The 19,806-nt window shown below is 41.4% G+C and overlaps 1 protein-coding gene across 1 annotated transcript in view; it reads right to left on the bottom strand.

Moving 5' to 3' along the window:
- LOC135213281 (putative glutathione-specific gamma-glutamylcyclotransferase 2) overlaps nt 1-19,806 on the bottom strand; it is a 120,095-nt gene that overhangs the window by 10,155 nt on the left and 90,134 nt on the right. Inside the window, exon 3 of the mRNA XM_064247262.1 lies at nt 18,851-19,010. Coding sequence (XP_064103332.1) covers nt 18,851-19,010 — 160 coding nt within the window. The remainder of the gene's footprint in view (nt 1-18,850; nt 19,011-19,806) is intronic.

Raw genomic sequence — 19,806 nt, 5'->3', positions numbered from 1 at the left:
CTGTTAAGGGCAACAATGAGTTACACAACCTGTTGGGCAGCCACCACAGGACCCAGGGAAAACATGTCCATAGATCTGTGGGCAACATCCTTAAGATAGAAGGAGGTGAAAATGTGGACTGGCGTAACCAAGCACCAGCGCTCAGCACTCTATGTATAGCCAAGTTCTTTTTGAAAGCCAGAGAGGGACCAATACCTCTAATGTCATGTGCTCTAGCCTGTACAGACGTGGTGGTGGAATCATCAAGAGTCAAGTATGCCTGTCTGATAACTTCCCGTATCCAGAAAGAGATAGTATTCTTAGACAACTCTTTCTTTGCATGGCCTGTGCTAACAAAAACTCTGCGGCAGCCTGGTCTAAGGTGCCGAGTCCTTTTAAGATAGCAACGCAGGGCCCAGATAGGGCACAACAAAAGCTCTTGAGCATCACCACCCATAAAGTCAGTCAGTGATGGAATGGAAAACGAAATGAACCTGTCATCATGCAGAGGGATTCTGGGTCTTGGCCACGAATTCCGGGACAAATTTGAAGGACATCGACTTCCAACCCCTGGTGTGCTTCACCTCATAACTCAGACCGTGGAGCTCTCCTTTCCTCTTCGAAGATGCCAAAGCCAAAAGGAAAACTGTCTTGAGCGTCAGGTTCCTGTCAGATGAGCGACGCAAGGGCTCATATGGACTCTTAGTTAAGCTCTTACTCACCAAGGAAACATTGGAGGCTTGAGGTCTCTAGGAGAACTCGACTGCTCAAGCCCCTTAACTAGGGAAAGTTCCCAGGAAGAGATGTATATACCCTTAAGGCGTAACACCAAACTCAGTGCCGCCCTGTAGCCTCTAATAGCAGAAACGGACAAACATTTCTCGTCTCTGAGGAAGGTTAAAAAGCCTGCTATTTGCTGAATAGAGGTCGCGAGTGGAGAAAAACCCCATTTACGACACCAATCACAGTAGATCGCCCATTTGCCTTAGTAAACTGGGGAGGTTAACTTCCTAAGACTGCTGGACATGTGCCCAGCTGTTCTCTGAGAAAAACCTCTCGCTCGGAGGATATACTAGATAGCCTCCAACCGTGAAGAGACAGGAATTCTACTGACTGTTGGAACCTTTACGCATGGGGCTGACACAGAAGGTGCCGCCAAGGGGGAATCTCCCTCGGAACCTCTGACAACAACGACAGCAGATCTGGAAACCATTCTGCCTGAGGCCACAGAGGGATTTACCAAAGTCATCCTGAGACCCTGTGAACTCATCAGCCTGTTCGGAACCTGACAGATCAAACAAAACGGAGGGAAGGCATACACCTCCAGGTTGTCCCAGGGATGTTGGAATGCATCTTCTGCCAATGCTAAGGGATCTGGAACCACTGAACAGAACACCTCCAGCTTCCTGTTGTAGCGTGTCGTGAAAAGGTCCAGCATGGGTCTCCCCCAAATCTGGAAAAGCTTGTCTGCCGCCACTTGATGAAGGGACCATTCCGTGCCCAGGATCTGATCCCAGCGACTGAGTTTGTCTGCAACCACGTTCCGTTTCCCTGGGATATACATGGCTGAGAGCTCTACCGAATTGCTGATTGACCACTGGTGAAGCTCGACAGTCAAGGCGTGAAGTTGCTGAGAAACCAGGCCTCCCTGTTTGTTCACATAGGCTACCACCGTGTTGTTGTCCGACATGAGAATGACAGAATGACCCCTCTACCTTCCCCCGAAACTCCTTCAGACCCAGGAAAGCCGCCTTCAACTCCAAGATGTTATGTTGCTGCTTGTCCTCCAAACTCCAAACGCCTGAAGCAATGAGGCCGCCTAAGTGCGCGCCCCAACCTGCGAGGGAGGCATCCGAGAACAGAAGGAAGTCCGGTGGGAGAGAACGCAGAAGGACACCCTTCAACAGATTCTGGTCGTCCAAAGTCAGAGGAACCATAAACGGGAGAGTCCCCCGCCGGAGATTAGAATTCTCCCAGTCTCCATTGCAGAGACCGAAGATGAAGACGCCCATGAGGGACCAGCTTCTCCAAGGAAGATAACACTCCCAGAAGAACCTGCCACCGATGAGCTGACTGATGTGACTTCTTCAGGAAGTTGTGGCGCTGAATGGCCCCTCGGCTCCAGCGCTTGGCTATGTGCCAAAAATTTTATAATCTAATCTAATCTAAATCTTCAGGAAGTTGCGCGCCACCGCCCACAACTTCTCCAATCTCTGATCCGACAGGAAAACTTTTGCCACTGTCGTATCGATGACCATGCCCAGGTAGAGAATCCTTTGAGTGGGTATGAGGTTTGACTTTTTCCTGGTTGACTAATGTGCCCATGTCCAGACAGAACCGAAGTAGATGATCCCTGTCCTGCAGCAGCTTCTCTCTGGAAACTGCCAAGACTAACCAGTCATCGAGGTACCTCCGCAAACAGATCCCCTGAGCATGGGCCCAACTTGACACGAGAGAGAAGACCCTTATGAACACTTGAGGGGCTGTCGTCAGCCCAAAGCACAAGACTTTTTACTCGAAGATCTTGTCCGCAAGAGAGAAGCGAAGGAACTTCCTGAATGTGGGATGAACAAGGATTTGGAAGTATGCGTCCCTTAAGTCTATCGACAGCATGAAGTCGCCTTCCCTCACAGCTACCAACACCGAGCACGGGGTCTCCATCTTGAACCGTGTCTTCCTGATGAAGTGATTCAAGGTGGATAAGTCGATCACAGGCCTCCATCCTCCTGACACCTTGGGCATCAAGAAGATGTGACTGTAAAACCCCGTGGACGGACATGCTACTTCCTCTATCGCATCCTTGTCCAACATTTTCTGCACTTCCTCCCAAAGAGCCAAGAACTTCAGAGAATCTGGAGGATACGTCTTCCTGAGCTGCGGCTTGTCCGACAGAGGAGGAGAGAAGTCGAATGGTAGCAGGTATCACACCCGAAGGACATCTACCACCCACTTCTCTGCCCCATAACTCTGCCACTTGGCCCAATGGCCAGCCATGCACCCCCCAAACGGGGCGCAGGAGAGGGAGAGGTGCCTAACCTACCGATGGGCCCCTTAGACTTCTGCCCCTTGGACCCCTTTTTGGTTTATTGGTTTAAAGGAACGAGAGTGAAAGGGGCGTTGATCTTGAGACTTAGGCTGTGTCAAACGGGAAGGCCCTGCCAAACTCGAGGTCCTTGATGGCCTACCAGGCGACGATCTCCTTGACTGCTGCTGGACCGGGAGGAGGAGGAGCTGGACATCTCCGAGGGCGAGATTCTGCATTAGACACGGCCTGGTGCACCAGTCGGTCCTTGGTGTCAGCCCGGCACTGGTCTATTGCATTTTTGAGTTCTGTCCAAGGAAATAAAAATTGGGACTCCAACAGATCTCCGTTCCTCAACGCCAGCAAAGACTCAAGTGTCGAGCGACCTCTCCATCCTAGACAAAGCCGCGTCCCTCCTAATCAGAAGAAAATTAGCCCATAAATTGGCACTGAGGTGAGCTAAATATGAAAACGCCTTTCCCCCAGACTGCAATAGACTGGCAAGTGAGGCAGCACTCACCAACCCTTCAGGGGACCTGTCAGAAGCTATCTTGGCAGTAACCACAGACCAGAGGTCCAGCCAAGAAACCGTCTGCAACATGGAGGCCGCCGTAGATTCCAAAGCTGAGGCATCTTGGGGAGACAAGGACGGAGCCACCAACCTCACCTGTACCAAAGTCAAACCCGGCTTCAGGCGAATGACGTCTGGGTTAAGGTGGCATGACAACAAAAATGCAGAGCTCGTAGCATAGTACTTCCTATGTCTCGTGAGAGGAGGGGGTAGTAGTTTGGTAGAGCCCCTAGCGCGAAGTAAACTGTCCCAGTCAGAGACAGAGGTGTTAACCTTCTGCAAGACCGATTGAACGTGCCCGACAAAGGAAGCTGAAGAGATGATTTGGGGTCCTGAGTAGCTCCCACTAAGGCTTCCAAGCAAGGAGGAGTCTAAAACGACCGAGCCTGAGTCCTACTTTCCAAATTGTTAAACCCACGAATGAGATCAACAACTTCCGAAAAGGAAGAAAGAAACTCCTGCGTGTCTCCCTCCTCCTGCTCTGGCACTGGAGACCGACGACGAGAAGGGTGTGTAGGCTCTTCTAATGCACCTTCTTCACCAAAATTAACAGAAGGGTTAGCAGCCAAACAGTCCAAAACCCCTACTAACCTGTCTGGGCTGGGTCCAAGCGTCGGCCTCCGAGACGGACCCACTGTAACACTAGACACATCACTTGCCTCAACAAATGACTCCACATGTCCATGAATGGTCACGGGCGCGGCGGCCGTAAATACGTGAGATGGGGGGAAACTCGAACACTCGAGATAGACGGAGAATCTCTTAGAGTCGAACTCTTGGAAGCACCAGTGAGAGAGGCAGGCATACACTCCAGCTGCACCAAATCCGTGCTCACTACCTTCGACCTCTTGACAGGCGCCTTCAGATCTTTACGGCGACAAAAAGGCCTTGGAGAAGAAGGAGCAGAGCACTAACATCACGTGCACGGGCAGGGGAGGTTGCAACACACTCGCAATGTGCAAGGACAGAGGGGGGTGGGCGGTTGCACGGTCGAGATACAAGGCAGAGGACAAGGCAACCCCTGCAGAATGCACACCATTAACATTGCCCGAAACCACAGCACTCTCGGGAACACGTCCGTGTTGTTCCTCCCTCGACGGCGAAGGAAGGGCAAAGTCCTTAGCCTTCCAACACTTAATATGTCGACGAGGCATAGAGGGGGAAAAGGGGGAGGGAGACAGCACTAGTTTCTTATGCACACTCTTCTCGGAAGGCAGGGATGAAGCAATGCGTTTCCTACCAGTCCTCCCAACCAATAAGGTAGCCAACTTCACATCCAATACAGAGTCCAACCTCTAAAGCACTGCCTGGCATATGACCTCAGACTGATGTGCCAGAGAAGGCTCCGAAGACAAGGAAGGGAGATGTTGCAAACTGGCCGGCAGTGATGACGTCACGGCTATGCAAGGTGGATCAGAGGAGACGACTGGGAGAGATGTCATCAATGAGAGTGATGTCACGGCTTCCCCTCGGTGCAAGGGGGAAAGAGACACCAGTGGCGGAGGCATACACAAAGATGGACCCCGTGACGTCATCAATGGGGCTGACGCCGCAGCGTCACTCCATCTCAAAAGCGGCAGCAGACACTGGCGGAGCAATACAAGATGGCCGACTGCTGCTACCCACGAAGACGAGGCTGGGAAGAGAGGGGATGGCCTGGCCAGACTGGGAAGGGGGTGGGGGGCGAGCCTCCACAAAAATGTACTAGCAACCCCTCCAAGGATGGGGTACCCCCTAGCCCAAGCGTCTTCCAAATCGCCGCCATTTTGGACGCCTCTGACTCTGGAAGAGAAGAGAATGATGAAAAAACCTCACCCTTCTCGGGAGCCAAAAAAGCTCCCGAGGAAGAGGGGGCTACATTACACATTACAAATATGGGATTTTGACAAAGGAAAAATCTATTTCTGGGCAGTGACCTGTGTCACCCAGTGAAATGTTCCTATAGCACTCATTTCTAAGGTATAAATATTGCTAAATATACAAGAGAAAAAAGCTATATGGTTATGCCAGAGTTTCCTGGCTCGCTCACCCTTAATTAAGGGTGTCGGTATGGAAACTGGGGCGTGTGAAACCACTATCAGAGGTCCCCTGCCAATTAGTCTCTTCCCATTCTACAGAGGAGCCGTTCCAGGCCATATACCACCCGCTACTGCTACAACTAGCGTCCTGTCCGCCATTCCTGTGAATAGCACCCAAGCTCGGGCCAGTTAGGGTGAGGAAGATAGAGGGGTGGGTTTCACTGGGCGACACAGGTCACTGCCCAGAAATAGATTTTTCCTTTGTCAAAATCCCTTTTCTGGGCCTATCCTATGTCGTCCCGTGAAATAGTAACAGAGAATTGGCCTCAACAGCTTAGTAATCTAGTGTAAACAAGTTACTGGAAGGAAAAATTAAAGAATTGTAATTAATTCTACAGTACTTTAATAAAGTTTCTTAATTCTACAGTAATTTTAATAATATCCTTAATTCTACTGTCCTTACCCTAATAAATAAATATAAAGTATTCTAAGCTTAGCAAAATGACTTGGTTTGCTATGACTTTGTAGCCTAGCCTGTACGTAAGACTACAAACCAGTATACTCAAGGTTCAAAATTTACTGGGTTCAATAAAAAGTAACTTGGCTTATGACTATGTAGCCTAGCTAATCAATAAAATTTTGTCTATAAGTAGTAGCCTAACCACATTAAGTAGGTATCCCTTTTTAAAGTGAATATCCTTCTATGTATTAGCCTAGAAACAATATGGCTGGGTATCAGACAAGAAGGTAGACTAGGATATATAATAAAACAATGAGATATTGCAAATATATTAGGTTTTGTTTAACCCTAATGTAAGCAGTAGCTTATATTAACCGAGAAACCTCTAAAAATTCCTTTGAGTTTAGTTTAACATAAATTATACAAGAGAAATTAACCTATGCCATACGAAAAAGTGGCTTTGGATAGTTAAACCGGTTGGTCATAAACTAGCTTGAGTGGCATCGGATGGTATTATAATTAAAATTAAAAACGAAATATCCAATACAAAAGGGATAAGTTTAAGTAATACGGATATAGACGAGTTTTCAAAGTTAATCTGAACCTCAAAAGGTTAAAGTTAATATAGCTAATTTATAAAATGTACTAAAAATGCACAATTGTAGTCAAATTGATCTGTAAAATTAGATCTATTATTAGTAAATATTTACAGGTGTCAATGATTAAAAATAATTCATACTAATTAAATTTTCTAATAACAACTTGGTTTTTTTCACTACCAGGCCACCTTGAGACATGATCCTCGGTTAAAATGTTCCTTAGCAGGTTGCTTGGTATGTATTTTTGCCCGTGGGCATGGCCCATACCACCTGCCATAAACATAGTCCCTGTAATAATCAGGACAGATTTGTTTGATTGCCAGATGTGCAAAATTTGTAGCATGACCTTGGCATCATCCTGCAAAGGAAATAAGAGGAATCCTCACTTGGAGGGGAATTGCTTATGGATTATGAGGCAGATTTTGATACCAAAAGAACCTTGCTAAAGCCAGAAGGATCAGGGGCACAATTTTCAACTAGCCATGGGGGAAACATTATTGAAGTAAGACAATCCCCATGCAGCTTTCAGAAGCTGATCAGGATCCTTCCCTCAAAATGGATACAAGGATCCTCCTGAAACCAATGGAAATTACAAGTTTCAGAGGGCTATAGTAATTCACCCAGGACCTCTGCCTCCTGCGGAACAGGCAGCTGCAGCTCAGCTGCAGATACTCAGTCAGGTTATACAAGCTCCCCCAAAAGGGATACACAGTTTTTGGTATTTGGTAATTCCGTAAGGAAATAATGAGTAACATCAAAGCTGCCCTTGCCATTGAACAGTAACAGATAATGGACATACTGCATGATTCTGAACAAGAAATTAAAGAAATTAACTCAGTAACGAACGTATACATCAAAATGTAAATGCCTTGCATGTTGCAACAGAATAGGGAGAGTGAAACCAAATCTGCCCAAACAAGAGCTAAGGGTACAATCTCAACTGGAATCAACAAAGTGGCCAGTTCAGATGATGAGTCTTGCGATGAAAACATAACAGAGACTCCAAAATCCTACTCCAATACTGATAATCCTTGGCGAGATGCCTCAATGTGCATTTTCTCTCCAGATGGTAAGTATCTCATCAATGAGTGAAAGACCATGATAGACGTTGTACATGTTGAGTTTAAGAGACAGGGCAACATTTCCTAATACAGAATGGCACCTGATACTACCTTCACCAGACATGGAGAAACATCAAAAGGAAACTATTCTCTTACCTGGGAATATAGCACTGAAAGCTGTAGACAACACACTTTACCGGTTGAATGGGAAATGGATCTATACTTATTTTATGAATAAAACTCAGGTTACTCATTATGTACCACCAGCCTTCTGCCCCTTCACATTTTCTAAAATAATAAACCATGTGGCACACTTTCAGAATTATGTAATAACTAGAAAGTGGGAACCATTGGCAGAACTACAACCATTTGCTTCGGTTATCCCAGTTTAAAAAACTCCACCAAAGAAAGAATGTGCAATGCTTCAACTTTCCTTTAATAGGAAAAAGATCCTCCTTAGATATTGCAACTCAGCCATTTGTGGTACCCCAATGAGGAGGATATCAGGTGAGATCAGCATCAGTGTTTTGTGCTAGGACCCATCTACTTCGTATCTTAACCACTTCCTCCTTGCTATGTAGAAGTTGCCGCAAAAAAAAGCTTCCATAAGAATCCAGGACAATATTTGCTGCTGTGGCTAAAAGCCTTATGAGAACATCATGGGGAAGCACTCTATGACTTTTTAGACTGGCACATAAAAGCGCGTATGGAGATATTGGAAAACTAACAAGCCACTTCCCAATGTGACTGCTTTATTACAGTCTAATGCCTTCTGTCAGGACTTGTTTGAGGATTCTATTGTTACTCAAGCCAAAGAGCAAGAACATCAACAACAATGTACTGTGTATGCTCTCCTGGGAAAAGATTTCAGGAAACAAAAAGCCAAAAATTTCCCCTTACCCAATCCAAAAAAGGCTCGCTCTAATCAAGTCATATAGGGCTTCAGTCACCTCCAATAGCTCTCCTCATAAGCAGGTAGGTGAACAGAAGGGACAACTCCCTCAAAAGGAACAACAATCTACTTAGCAGAAGGTCCAAAAACCATCTTATAAAGGAAAAGGAAAAGCAATACCTGGAATGCCCATCAAGGACAAAGGCAAAGAGGGGGATACCAACATGAATTGTTTGATTGGGGGTCGGCTGGGGTGGAAATAGTTTCATCCCCCAACCTTCGAAAGGGTTCTTTCAAAAACCAGACCCCTTTCTGGAAGATTACATGCAGAAGGCCCTGTTGAAAGGAGCCATAGAGAAACAAATGACTACAGTTGCCCAAGTACATTCAGTCATTCCAAAAGGGACCTGGACAGTTTTTATAGATCTGAAAGATGCATACTGGCACGTCCCTATTGCTGTTCCCTTCTACCCCTTCCTAGGGTTCCAGATGGGGGAAAAATACGTACAGGTTCGAAGTCATGCCTTTTAACCCTTAAACGCCGACTGGACGTATTTTACGTCGACATTTTTTGTCTCTCGGGTGCCGACTGGACGTATTTTACGTCGACATACAAAAGTTATTTTTAAAATTCGCGGAAAAATACTTATAGGCCTACCAGCCTAAAACTTTTGAATCACGCACCTTGGGGGAGGCTGGGAGTTCATGGATCAAGGTGTTGTTTTGTTTACAATCGTTACGCAGGTGCGCAAGCGCGAATTTCTTTCTTGCCGCACTAAAAAGTATCTGTGACACATCTCGGAAATTATTTCGTCACTTTGACATAATTTTTTTACCATTTTAAATTAGCCGTTACATGGAGTATTATATATGAAAATGTGCGCATTTTTATGTAGAACACAACAAAAAAATACTCATGATTGTAGCTTTTATCAGTTTTGAGATATTTTCATATAAATAACAATAAGAGCCAAAATTTCAACCTTCGGTCAACTTTGACTCTACCTAAATGGTCGAAAAACGCAATTGTAAGCTAAAACTCTTATATTTTAGTAATATTCAATCATTTACCTTAATTTTGCAACTAATTGGAAGTCTCTAGCACAATATTTCGATTTATGGTGAATTTATGAAAAAACTTTTTCCTTACGTCCGCGCGGTAACTCTTTCGAAAAAAATCATACATGCGATTGTGGTAATGTTTGCACCATTTTAAATTAGCCGTTACATAAAGTTTTATATATGAAAATGTGCGCAATTTCATGCACAATACAACTAAAAACAACCCATGGTTGTAGCTTTTATCAATTTTGAAATATTTTCATATAAAAAATGATAAGTGACAAATTTTCAACCTTCGGTCAACTTTGACTCTACCAAAATGGTCGAAAAACACAATTGTAAGCTAAAACGCTTATATTCTAGTAATATTCAAGCATTTACCTTCATTTTGCAACAAATTGGAAGTCTCTAGCACAATATTTCAATTTATGGTGAATTTATGAAAAAAATAACATTTTCTTTATGTCCGCGCGGTAACTCTTCCGAAAAAATCATATGTGCGATTGTGGTAATGTTTGCACCATTTTAAATTAGCCGTTACATAAAGTTTTATATATGAAAATGTGCGCAATTTTATGTAGAATACAACTAAAAATAATTGAAGGTTGTAGCTTTTCTCATTTTTGAAATATTTGCATATAAATCACGATAAATAGAAAAAAAACCACGTTCGGTCAACTTTTGACTCTACCGAAATGGTCAAAAAACGCAATTGTAAGCTAAAACTCTTACAGTCTAGTAATATTCAGTCATTTATTTTCATCTTGAAACAAATTCGAAGTCTCTAGCACAATATTTAAATTTATGGTGAATTTAAAAAAAAAACTTTCCTTCCCTCCGCTGCGCGGATTCTCCGCCACAAATCTCCGAAATGTGTACGTCCCATTCTCGGAATATTTGCTCCGTTTCATATTAGGCATTTCATAGAGTTTTATATATGAAAATGTGCGCAATTTCATGTAGAATAAAACGAAAAATATTTGAAAGTTGTAGCTTTTCTTATTTCCAAAATAATTGCATATAAAAAATATATTTTAAAAAAATTCGACATTCGGTCAACTTTAACTTGTCAGATATGGTCGAAAACTGCATTTGTAAGCTAATATTCTTATAGTATAGTAATATTCAATCATTTGTCTTCATTCTGAAAGAAATTGGAAGTCTCTAGGACAATATTAGATTTATGTTTATGGTGAATTTTTGAAAAAAATATATGTTTACGTCCGCGCGTTACGAATTCATGCATTATTTTGTGATAATATTTTCTCTGTGTTGCTTTTATCGTTTTACAATGTGTTATATACCAAAATGATCGCAATTTAGTGTACATTACAACGAAAAAAAAGTAACTTGTTACCTTTAACCGTTTTGCGCACAGCGCGATTTGAATACAATTATGTATGAAATTTTGTTTTTGCGCTATCATATATCGCATTATTTATATATGATAATGATAATTTTTTTTTCATTTCTGATGGTTGCATACTAAACTTCAGGCAATGAAAAAAAAGGGAGCCAAAAATGAACTCTTAATCTTGAAAACTAAGCGCGCTGTGATTTTTTGAAAAAAATATTTTTTCCGCTTCCGCGCTCACTCTGAAACACCTCCGGCACACGGGAGACATTTTTTTTTTTTACCGCTTCGGCATTTAAGGGTTAAGCTAAACATTGCCCCCAGGAATCTTTACAAAATTGGTAAAAGTAGTTGTCCAAGAACTCAGGAAAGAAGGAAGACATCTAATAGCTTATTTACATGACTGGTTAATTTGGGGGCCACAAGAAAAAAGTGCTTGAAAAACCTAAGAGCAGTCAACAGACTCTAGTCAAAAGGTTTTATAATAAATTAGAAAAAAATCCCGTGTCACACCCAGCAAGCAGTTTCAGTGGCTGGGAATGTGTTGGGATAATTTTCACAGCCTTTTGTATCTCCCCCTCAAATCAGAACAGAATAAGGAAAAACCTCAAAAGGTTCCTGACACAGTCCATTGTTTCCAGACGGCAATTAGAATGTATGATGGGTCTGCTGCAGTTTGCATCAGTAATAGATCCAATACAGTGGTCCTCCCACATTCGCGGGGGATACATACCAGACCCCCTCGTGAATAGTTAGAACCCGCAAATGTTTGGAACCCCAAGAAAAACCTACTAAAAATTTTTATACTTGGTTTTTTAATAGTTTTATCACAAAAAGTGCATTTCATGATGAAATTGATAAAAAAAAAAAAAACAGGAATTTGTGGATATTTCTCATGGAAAAATACCGCGAATGTGCGAATTTTCCGCAAATGTGCGAATTTTCCGCGAATGATGCGGGGAAATGTTCCTGAGAGAAATCCACGAATGTGTGAGTCCGTGAATCTGGAGAAAGCGAATACAGGGGGTCCACTGCACTTAGATTACAATTGAAAAACGTGAACAAATTTTGGCTGTCACTTGCAAGAAAAAAGATGAGACAAATCTCACAAAATGAATCAGAAAGTTGGGGAGATACTTTGGCCATGGACAAGGAAGGAATCTCCAGCAAAACAGGTCACCCTGACTCCTCCATCTGTAAAAGTGACAATACACACAGATGCCTCGTTGACAGGTTGGGGAGGATATTGGGCGGATCGTTGGGTGGCAGAGAGGTGGTAAGCTACTCTCAAGAATTGTCATAGGAATTTCCTAGAGCTGATGGCTGTCATTTTGTCTCTCAAGAAACTCAAACCCCCGGAAGAGGCACACATTCTGTTGGTTCTAGACAACACGACTACAATGTCCTGCATCAAGAAATTGGGATTACACTCACCTCTCAATATATTAATGTTAGTCATCCTTTGGATGGGGCAGGTAAAGTAGTGGCACTAGTCTGAAATTCACCTTACAGGATCTCAATGTAATAGCAAACTCTTTATCAAGGAAGAGGACAGCCTCAACAGAGTGGACATTGGACACCCACTCTTTTCAAACAATAAACAACCTACTTCCACAACCGGAAGTGGACCTGTTTGCCACATGCAAGAATCACAAACTACCAGCATGTGTCTCCCTGAATTTGGTCAGTCAAGCAACAGCAAGAGATGCCTTCCTACAAGACTGGAACTGGAAGACAATATATTTTTTTCCTCCATTGTCCCAGATTTCGAAGGTTTTGAACAAACTCCCAACCTTCAAAGGAACAGCTTACCTAACAGCCCCTGGCCAAACAGGCATTAGTTCCTATTACTTCAACAATGGGTGAAGAGATCAATTCCACTACCATCTGCTGACCTATCCCAGAGAGTAGGAGGGAAAGTCGTTTATGCATCCTCCTTTCTAAGCCGAGATCTTCATGTGTGGATTTTCTAAATACTATAATCTACCATGAAAACTACTCACCCAATATTGCTAGGTACCTAGTGCAAAAACTACAGATATCCATCTATCCGGTAATACCAGTCCATATGGAAAACATGGTTAGATTATATCAATACTGACAGCCCAATTAAGATTTCTATAGAAACTCTTCTAAATTTTCTTATATACCTCTTTGAAGACAAGCACCTTGCAGTTACAACAATTATGATATACAAGGCAGCATTAACGGAACCCTTGCTTTATGGATTCGGGACTGATTCCAGCATAGAAGTTGTCACTTCCCTTCAGAGGTCTTTCTCTCTACAAAGACCCACTCCCAAAAGACTTCCAATTAGTACTTGGTCCCTGAATAAGGTACTTGAAACTTTTATGTATACAGTACTTAAAACTTTTATGTACCCCTCAATTCAATGGACCTAACACAATCAAAACTCACATGCTTCATAAAGCAATCTTCCTGGTAGTATTAGCATCAGGAACTTGTATAAGTGAATTGGGCTTTCTTAGACGGGGACGATATATGACACAAACTCTTTCCTGGCCAAGAATGAGAATCCTTCAAGAAGGAAATCTCCTATCCTTATAAGAAAACTCAATTTAGTAGACAGAACACTTAAGGTTTACCTAGAGGTCACGGCAAACATCCCAGATGGTCCAATTTTCCTATATCCTAGCACAAATAAACCACTCTCTCTACAAGGGCTAAGAATAACTTTTAAGTGTCCCTCATTAAAAAGGTTAACCCACATTCCTTTCCTAGATCACATTACATTAAGATATTAAGTACATCATTGGCCTTCTTCAGAAATGTATCTTTTGAAGAGGTCTCTGAATGTAATGGGTCATCAGAGTCAGCACTCTTAAAACACTACTGCCATGAGCTGGAACAAATTTGACTGCACTGTGTATCAGTAGGAGGTATGGTTAGTCCTGACCCCATAACCCCTACAGCTGAAAAACAGGGGTCTTCTTAACAGGTGGGTATGCTGACTAAAGAACTTTACACTTAAAACATATCTTCTTGCTTAGTTTCGTATTCTTTTTTACCGAAAAAGGTTTCATAAAACAGGTTTTGACATAGGAAAAACCCATTTTTCGTTGTTGCTGTTGAGTCCTCAAAACCCTCCTACTTCCCTGACAAAAAGCCATGGGATTTGGGTAAAGGTTCATCCTGCATTGACCAACAGAGTAATGGTTCTTGGTCCAAATCAAAAACTGTCTCTGTTCGGTTCTGCAGGCGCCAAACTAAGGATTACCTTATCCACTGAAGTAAAAGTTTTAGGAATGGTCTTTGATGAAAAGCTCTCTTGGAATACATAATCATACTGACCAGTTAAAAGTGAAAGTGAAGAGATCACTAAGTATTTTAAAAGTAATACCTAATTTTAATTATTAAGGCTTTACAGTGCAGTATGCTTATCTAAGTTAAGACTACGGCTGCCAAGTACGTATACTCATCTACTTCAAAGACTAAACTTAAGGAATTAGACATTGTGCATAATATGGGGCTAAGGATCTGCACTGGAGCTTTTAGAACTTAACCCATTGAAAGTATCTATGTAGAATCCCATCAGCTACCACTTGACCTGAGGAGGCATGTCTGAGATACACCATGTGGCTGAAAAGCACTAGGAAGAATCCTTCTTTTGAGATCCTGAAACTGGTACAGTAATACTCTCTAGGAGACGGACCAGCTCATTATACACAACGCAAGCGATGCTGATGCATAGTGAATGACGTATCTACTGCAAAAGCATCTATCTTAAAGAATGTCAACACGGTAAACAAGGATGGCTTGTCTAAAAACACTGGCGTCCACAAAACTTCTGGGAAGCGCAGGCTAAGATAAAAAAAACAGCTTGGAAAAGGAGAGCGAAGCGAAACTCCGCTTTCCATGGCAGTAAAAGAAAGACTGGCATATTGTGGGGTATGAGCTTGGTTGTTGACCAAACATCCACCCTGTATGTGCATGAGCTGCCATATGCCACAGATTCCTTGTTTTACAATCTATGATTTTTTTACCGGTTTCCAGCTACCACCAGAAGATTATCCTACTGTTAAGACCGAAGGTTTGTTCCACGTATGAACAAAGTGTGATTCAAGTCTTTTTCGATTTAGTATACCTTCAACACTATTTCAAATCAGACAACTGGGTGAACTGGAGGATGAAAATAAAAAAATGCAAATGATCATACAAGTTAAACATCCTGTTATCACTCCTTGGTTTTTTCCAGCAATAGATGTATGTAGTACTAAAGAGATAGAGAAAAAAAGGTCATTCAGAAGAAATCAGAAACAAGTTTTTGGAGCATGATGAGAGGCAATTAAATGACAGGAAAATCTATACTGATGGAACAAAATCAGTAGATGGAGTGGGCTGTGCAGTGGTGTGTAAGGGAGAATCATATTTAAAAAAGTTACCAGACTCCTCATCCATATTCACTGCTGAAGCAACAGCCATAGTTGATGCTTTGAATCTTGCATCTGATAAGTAATTTAAATCCACAGTCATATATAGTGACTCAAGAAGTGTTTTAGAAGCCCTAAAGAAGTTTAACCCTACCCATCCCTTAATTCAAAAGGCCCAAGAATGTCCTTTTTATCTTTCTGTTCGCCAAAAATCAATCAAGTTTATTGGGTTCCTGGGCACACTGGTATTGAAGGGAATGAACTGGCTGATAGTGAAGCAGGTAACAGAGATGGACTTCCCCTATTTTATCCACAAATAGGAAGTAAACAAATATTAGAAAAAGTATTGATTTTTGGAGTTCAGGTTTTAATTGCATCAGAAGATTCGAGATCATCCTAACACGGCTTAGGATTGGCCATACCCACTTCACCCATAGTTATATTTAAGAGGTAGCCAGTGCCCCAGTTTGTGCGCACTGTGATGGTCAGCTATCCGTTGAGCACATGCTGGTGCACTGTCCTAGATTTTATCGCTTTAGGGTAAAAAGTACTTCATAACTGGGAAGACTATTTTAGAAATTCTAAGTGATGGTGTTCAGGTAGATAACCTTATGGGTTCTCTGAAAGAATCTGGTTATTTTAATGAGATATGATTTCAGTATATTTAGTAAAGATTTTAGCCATTTTTTATTTTATAAAATACATATTTTTAAATATGAAATTTCACTTTCAATAATTATTTATTTTTTATTGATTTTATCTATTATCATAACTATTTTTTTTCCATTCATATCTGAACACTGGTATCATTCACTTATTCATAATTTATCATACTAATTTACATATATATTTCCTTTTCATTAGAGCGCTGAATAATCCTGATGGGTTCTGGTGCTTGGTCTTCAAGACCTAAATTTCATAATCAATCAATCAATCAATGGTTCTTGGGCTTTTAACTAGCCCGATCATAAAACAAGACGACCAATGTGCATGCGCAATAGTCACTTCTTCTGTACTCTTGACGTAGGAAACTGGGTACACCTTCGCTGAAGACAAGACAAAATGCCTTCTTGTATTTTGAGTCCATTCTACTATAACATGTGTCATAGCGTTTATCATTGTGGCATAATACCCAACTACAAAACCAGGCTAAAAGATATTTCTTTGATATTAGTCTAGTCACCATGGGGCGCTGGCACACACTATGGAGGGTAACTCCTTTGAGAACTCAACAGCGACTACCAAAAATGGGTTTTCCTACGTCAAACCTGTTTTTTAATAATTTCTTGCACATAAACTACGTAGATGAGTAAGTTTATATTCAAAATCCTGTAGCATGAAATATTGTCTACGAGGCTGTCTGGGGAAGGAGAATATAACTACCACAGCAACTTCTGTTGGAATGTGACAAATTTCAGTTAATGCATGGCATGATGACAATGGTATGTATTGTGGTTTTTTTGTCAGAATAGTACTTTGCATACTTGCACTTAAACAGTTTTGTCCAACGTATACGGTATATATCATTATAACAGCTCAGTGACTAGGTGTTTTTGGGCCTATTTTGCTAAATAACTTTTTGAAAAATACTATAGTTTAAAATCCCACTGAACTCCTTAATCCTTAGAGTGTTGATGACATATTACAGCATACAAGGATGCCTATGTGGCAGGATCACAAGCTAAAAACAAGTGGGCAAGACCCCCCCACATAAATTTAACCAATCCGGCTGCCAAACTCACCCTCAGCCACACTTTCCTCTTCACGCTGCAGAAAAAACACAGGACAATTGACTAACCTACACACACAACAAAAAACAAACACATGTACTCACCCCAACTCCAGATACTCAGGGCTATGCTGTGCTGTCTGCTGGTCGAGGTCACTGAGACACCAACAACTGCCACAAACTGACACACAACCAACAACAAAGAACTATAACCACACAACAACAACCACGGACCACAACCCCACAACACAACAACCAAGGACCACAACCCACAACTCAACATACAACAAACAAACAAGGACTACAACCACAACTCAACAACACAACAAACAAACTAGGACTACAGCCACAACACAACAACAAGAAACCACAACAGCTCACCAACAACAACTACTCATAGATAGCTCAACAGACATTTATAAGCACAACAAATCTAACAACACAGGCACAACAACTCTAAAGCAAACAATATCAAACTTAACAACAAATTAAACAACAAATCAATAACACACAATTTAACTGATAATCAGTACCTTCAATACTCTTCAAAGACTGCTGCCGACACTACTGACCATCATAGGCACTGATTACAGACTGCCTCAAAACTCTGATCATAACTCTAACTCCAACCACACCAGCAGACAACCCAGAACTCACCAACAGCCAATTAAATCGTTAACCATCCATCCACCAATTATGCCCTCTCTCTCTCTCTCTCTCTTACGGAAAACCAAAAACATGTACATACATTGGAACGACAGACAGAATTAATAAGAAAAAAAAGTTACAATACAAAGTAATTTTCACTGAAATGGAATGAATGCGAACTTGAAAGAAGGCCAATATACTATAATAATCTGGTGAATCAGTAGCATATGTCTAACATTTGCTTGTCCATGCTTCATGTTCTAGCAGTAAACATCATTAAAGGTTATTTTTTAGTTTATAGAGGTAGATATTACTTTGGTATCATAATAAAATTATTTTCATATGCAAACAATGAAACTGTACACAGTATAAATCTTCAAATTTGACCAGTCTGTGAGGATATGTCTACTTGTAACCTGGGATTTACTAATGAGGTACTAAAACATAATTATTGAATGCTCATCGTTCATTCTTGCTTGATCTTGGTAGACTTTTTTTATTTAAACTTGTCTTAAGTGTGCTTGTATTAGTAGTATAGTTTTATCGATACAAACTGGCATAGTTATGATTTATGTAAGAAGGGGCTATGGTTCTTTGTATATACTGTAAACAGTCAAATATGTTATTGAGGTTATTGAAGAAATAGGTAAATACTGTATTTTTCTCAATAAGCCAATGTTATTGGAATGCTAATTGCACACTACCGCATGTTCACCTGTGGGCGGACAAATAAGTTGAAACTGGCTATTTTTAAAACAAACAAGTCTGACTAGTACCAAGTAACAAAGTTCTTGGCTCTTTTACCAAAGCTGAATCACTTCTTTATTTAATGTTAACTAAGAATAAAGAAATGAGTGACATAAGCGTTACAGCAATAGCCATACTCTTCAGCATACCAACCCAAGTGACACTAATAGCACAGGTTCAATAACGAATACAGCAAGTCGGGGAATTCTTTTGACCAATGTGCATCTGAACATTCAACAATCCCTGATTTTTTTGTGTTAACACATAGTAAAATAAGATGTTCTTACATAAGGTGGCCCACTGCATTGTAACCTTACCTAGATAAATTATAAGTTCCCATGGAGATACAGAAGGGTCTTGAGGGTAGAACATAACCGGTGTGCGCTGGTAACCATCCTTTTCACGGTGATCTAGATGGGCCAAAACCTGCTTGAGATCTGATTCCCCAATTTCATAAGATACACCCCAGACTTTCTCCTGTAAATACATATTGGGTTTTCTTTCATAAACATTTAAAATTTGTTTCACCACCAACCCACTACTTAATCAAAAACACCATTCACTTCAGTCCCAATCCAAATTCAAATGACAATAGGTCAGTAGTACCTGCATTACCAGGTTATCTATAAGCATTAATGACTTCTCAAATAGGAACTGTGATGGTGACTGATCCAATATGAATTCCTAGTTGAACACTACATCATAAAAACTTCACAAATTTTAAGCCCAAGAGAAAGGAAATTCACTTTTGAATGCTACGTAAATTACTAATGGAAACCTCTTTCTTTAGTTTCAAAATTGATATACATACAAAGTTAAATTAGACTTTTTAATTCTCTCCTGGTCATAATTTGTTTCCAAATACAATTTTCAAGTGTGCTTCCCCACAAATATGGGGAGTCCACTGTATATGGGTTTGTTATCATTCCTCTCTCCCTTACTAGAGAGAAAAAAGGTTTGCTACTGGAAGGTATATTCTTGTAGAAAAGTATAGAATACTCTAACACTTAGGCTACTTCACTCACCTGTACCAGCCAGTTCTAACGTATGATAGGTCCATCTTCTTACTGCCCATAGGTAGAGAAGAAAAGGTAAAAGGGGGAGAGAAAAGAGACTAACCATCTCAATCATTCTCACTATCATACCATTATCTTCGGCAAGATAAAAACTACGTCCCACCAGGGACACTGGATGAGTTACACAACTTGTTAAGCAGCCACCACTGGACCCAAGGAAGAAGTGTCCAAGGACCTGTGGGCAACGTCCCTCAGGT

Source organism: Macrobrachium nipponense, chromosome 42 (assembly GCF_015104395.2).
Source record: "Macrobrachium nipponense isolate FS-2020 chromosome 42, ASM1510439v2, whole genome shotgun sequence".
Lineage (NCBI taxonomy): Eukaryota > Metazoa > Arthropoda > Malacostraca > Decapoda > Palaemonidae > Macrobrachium > Macrobrachium nipponense.
The sequence above is the reverse complement of the archived record's forward strand: the minus strand, read 5'-3'. Positions and strand labels throughout refer to the sequence as shown.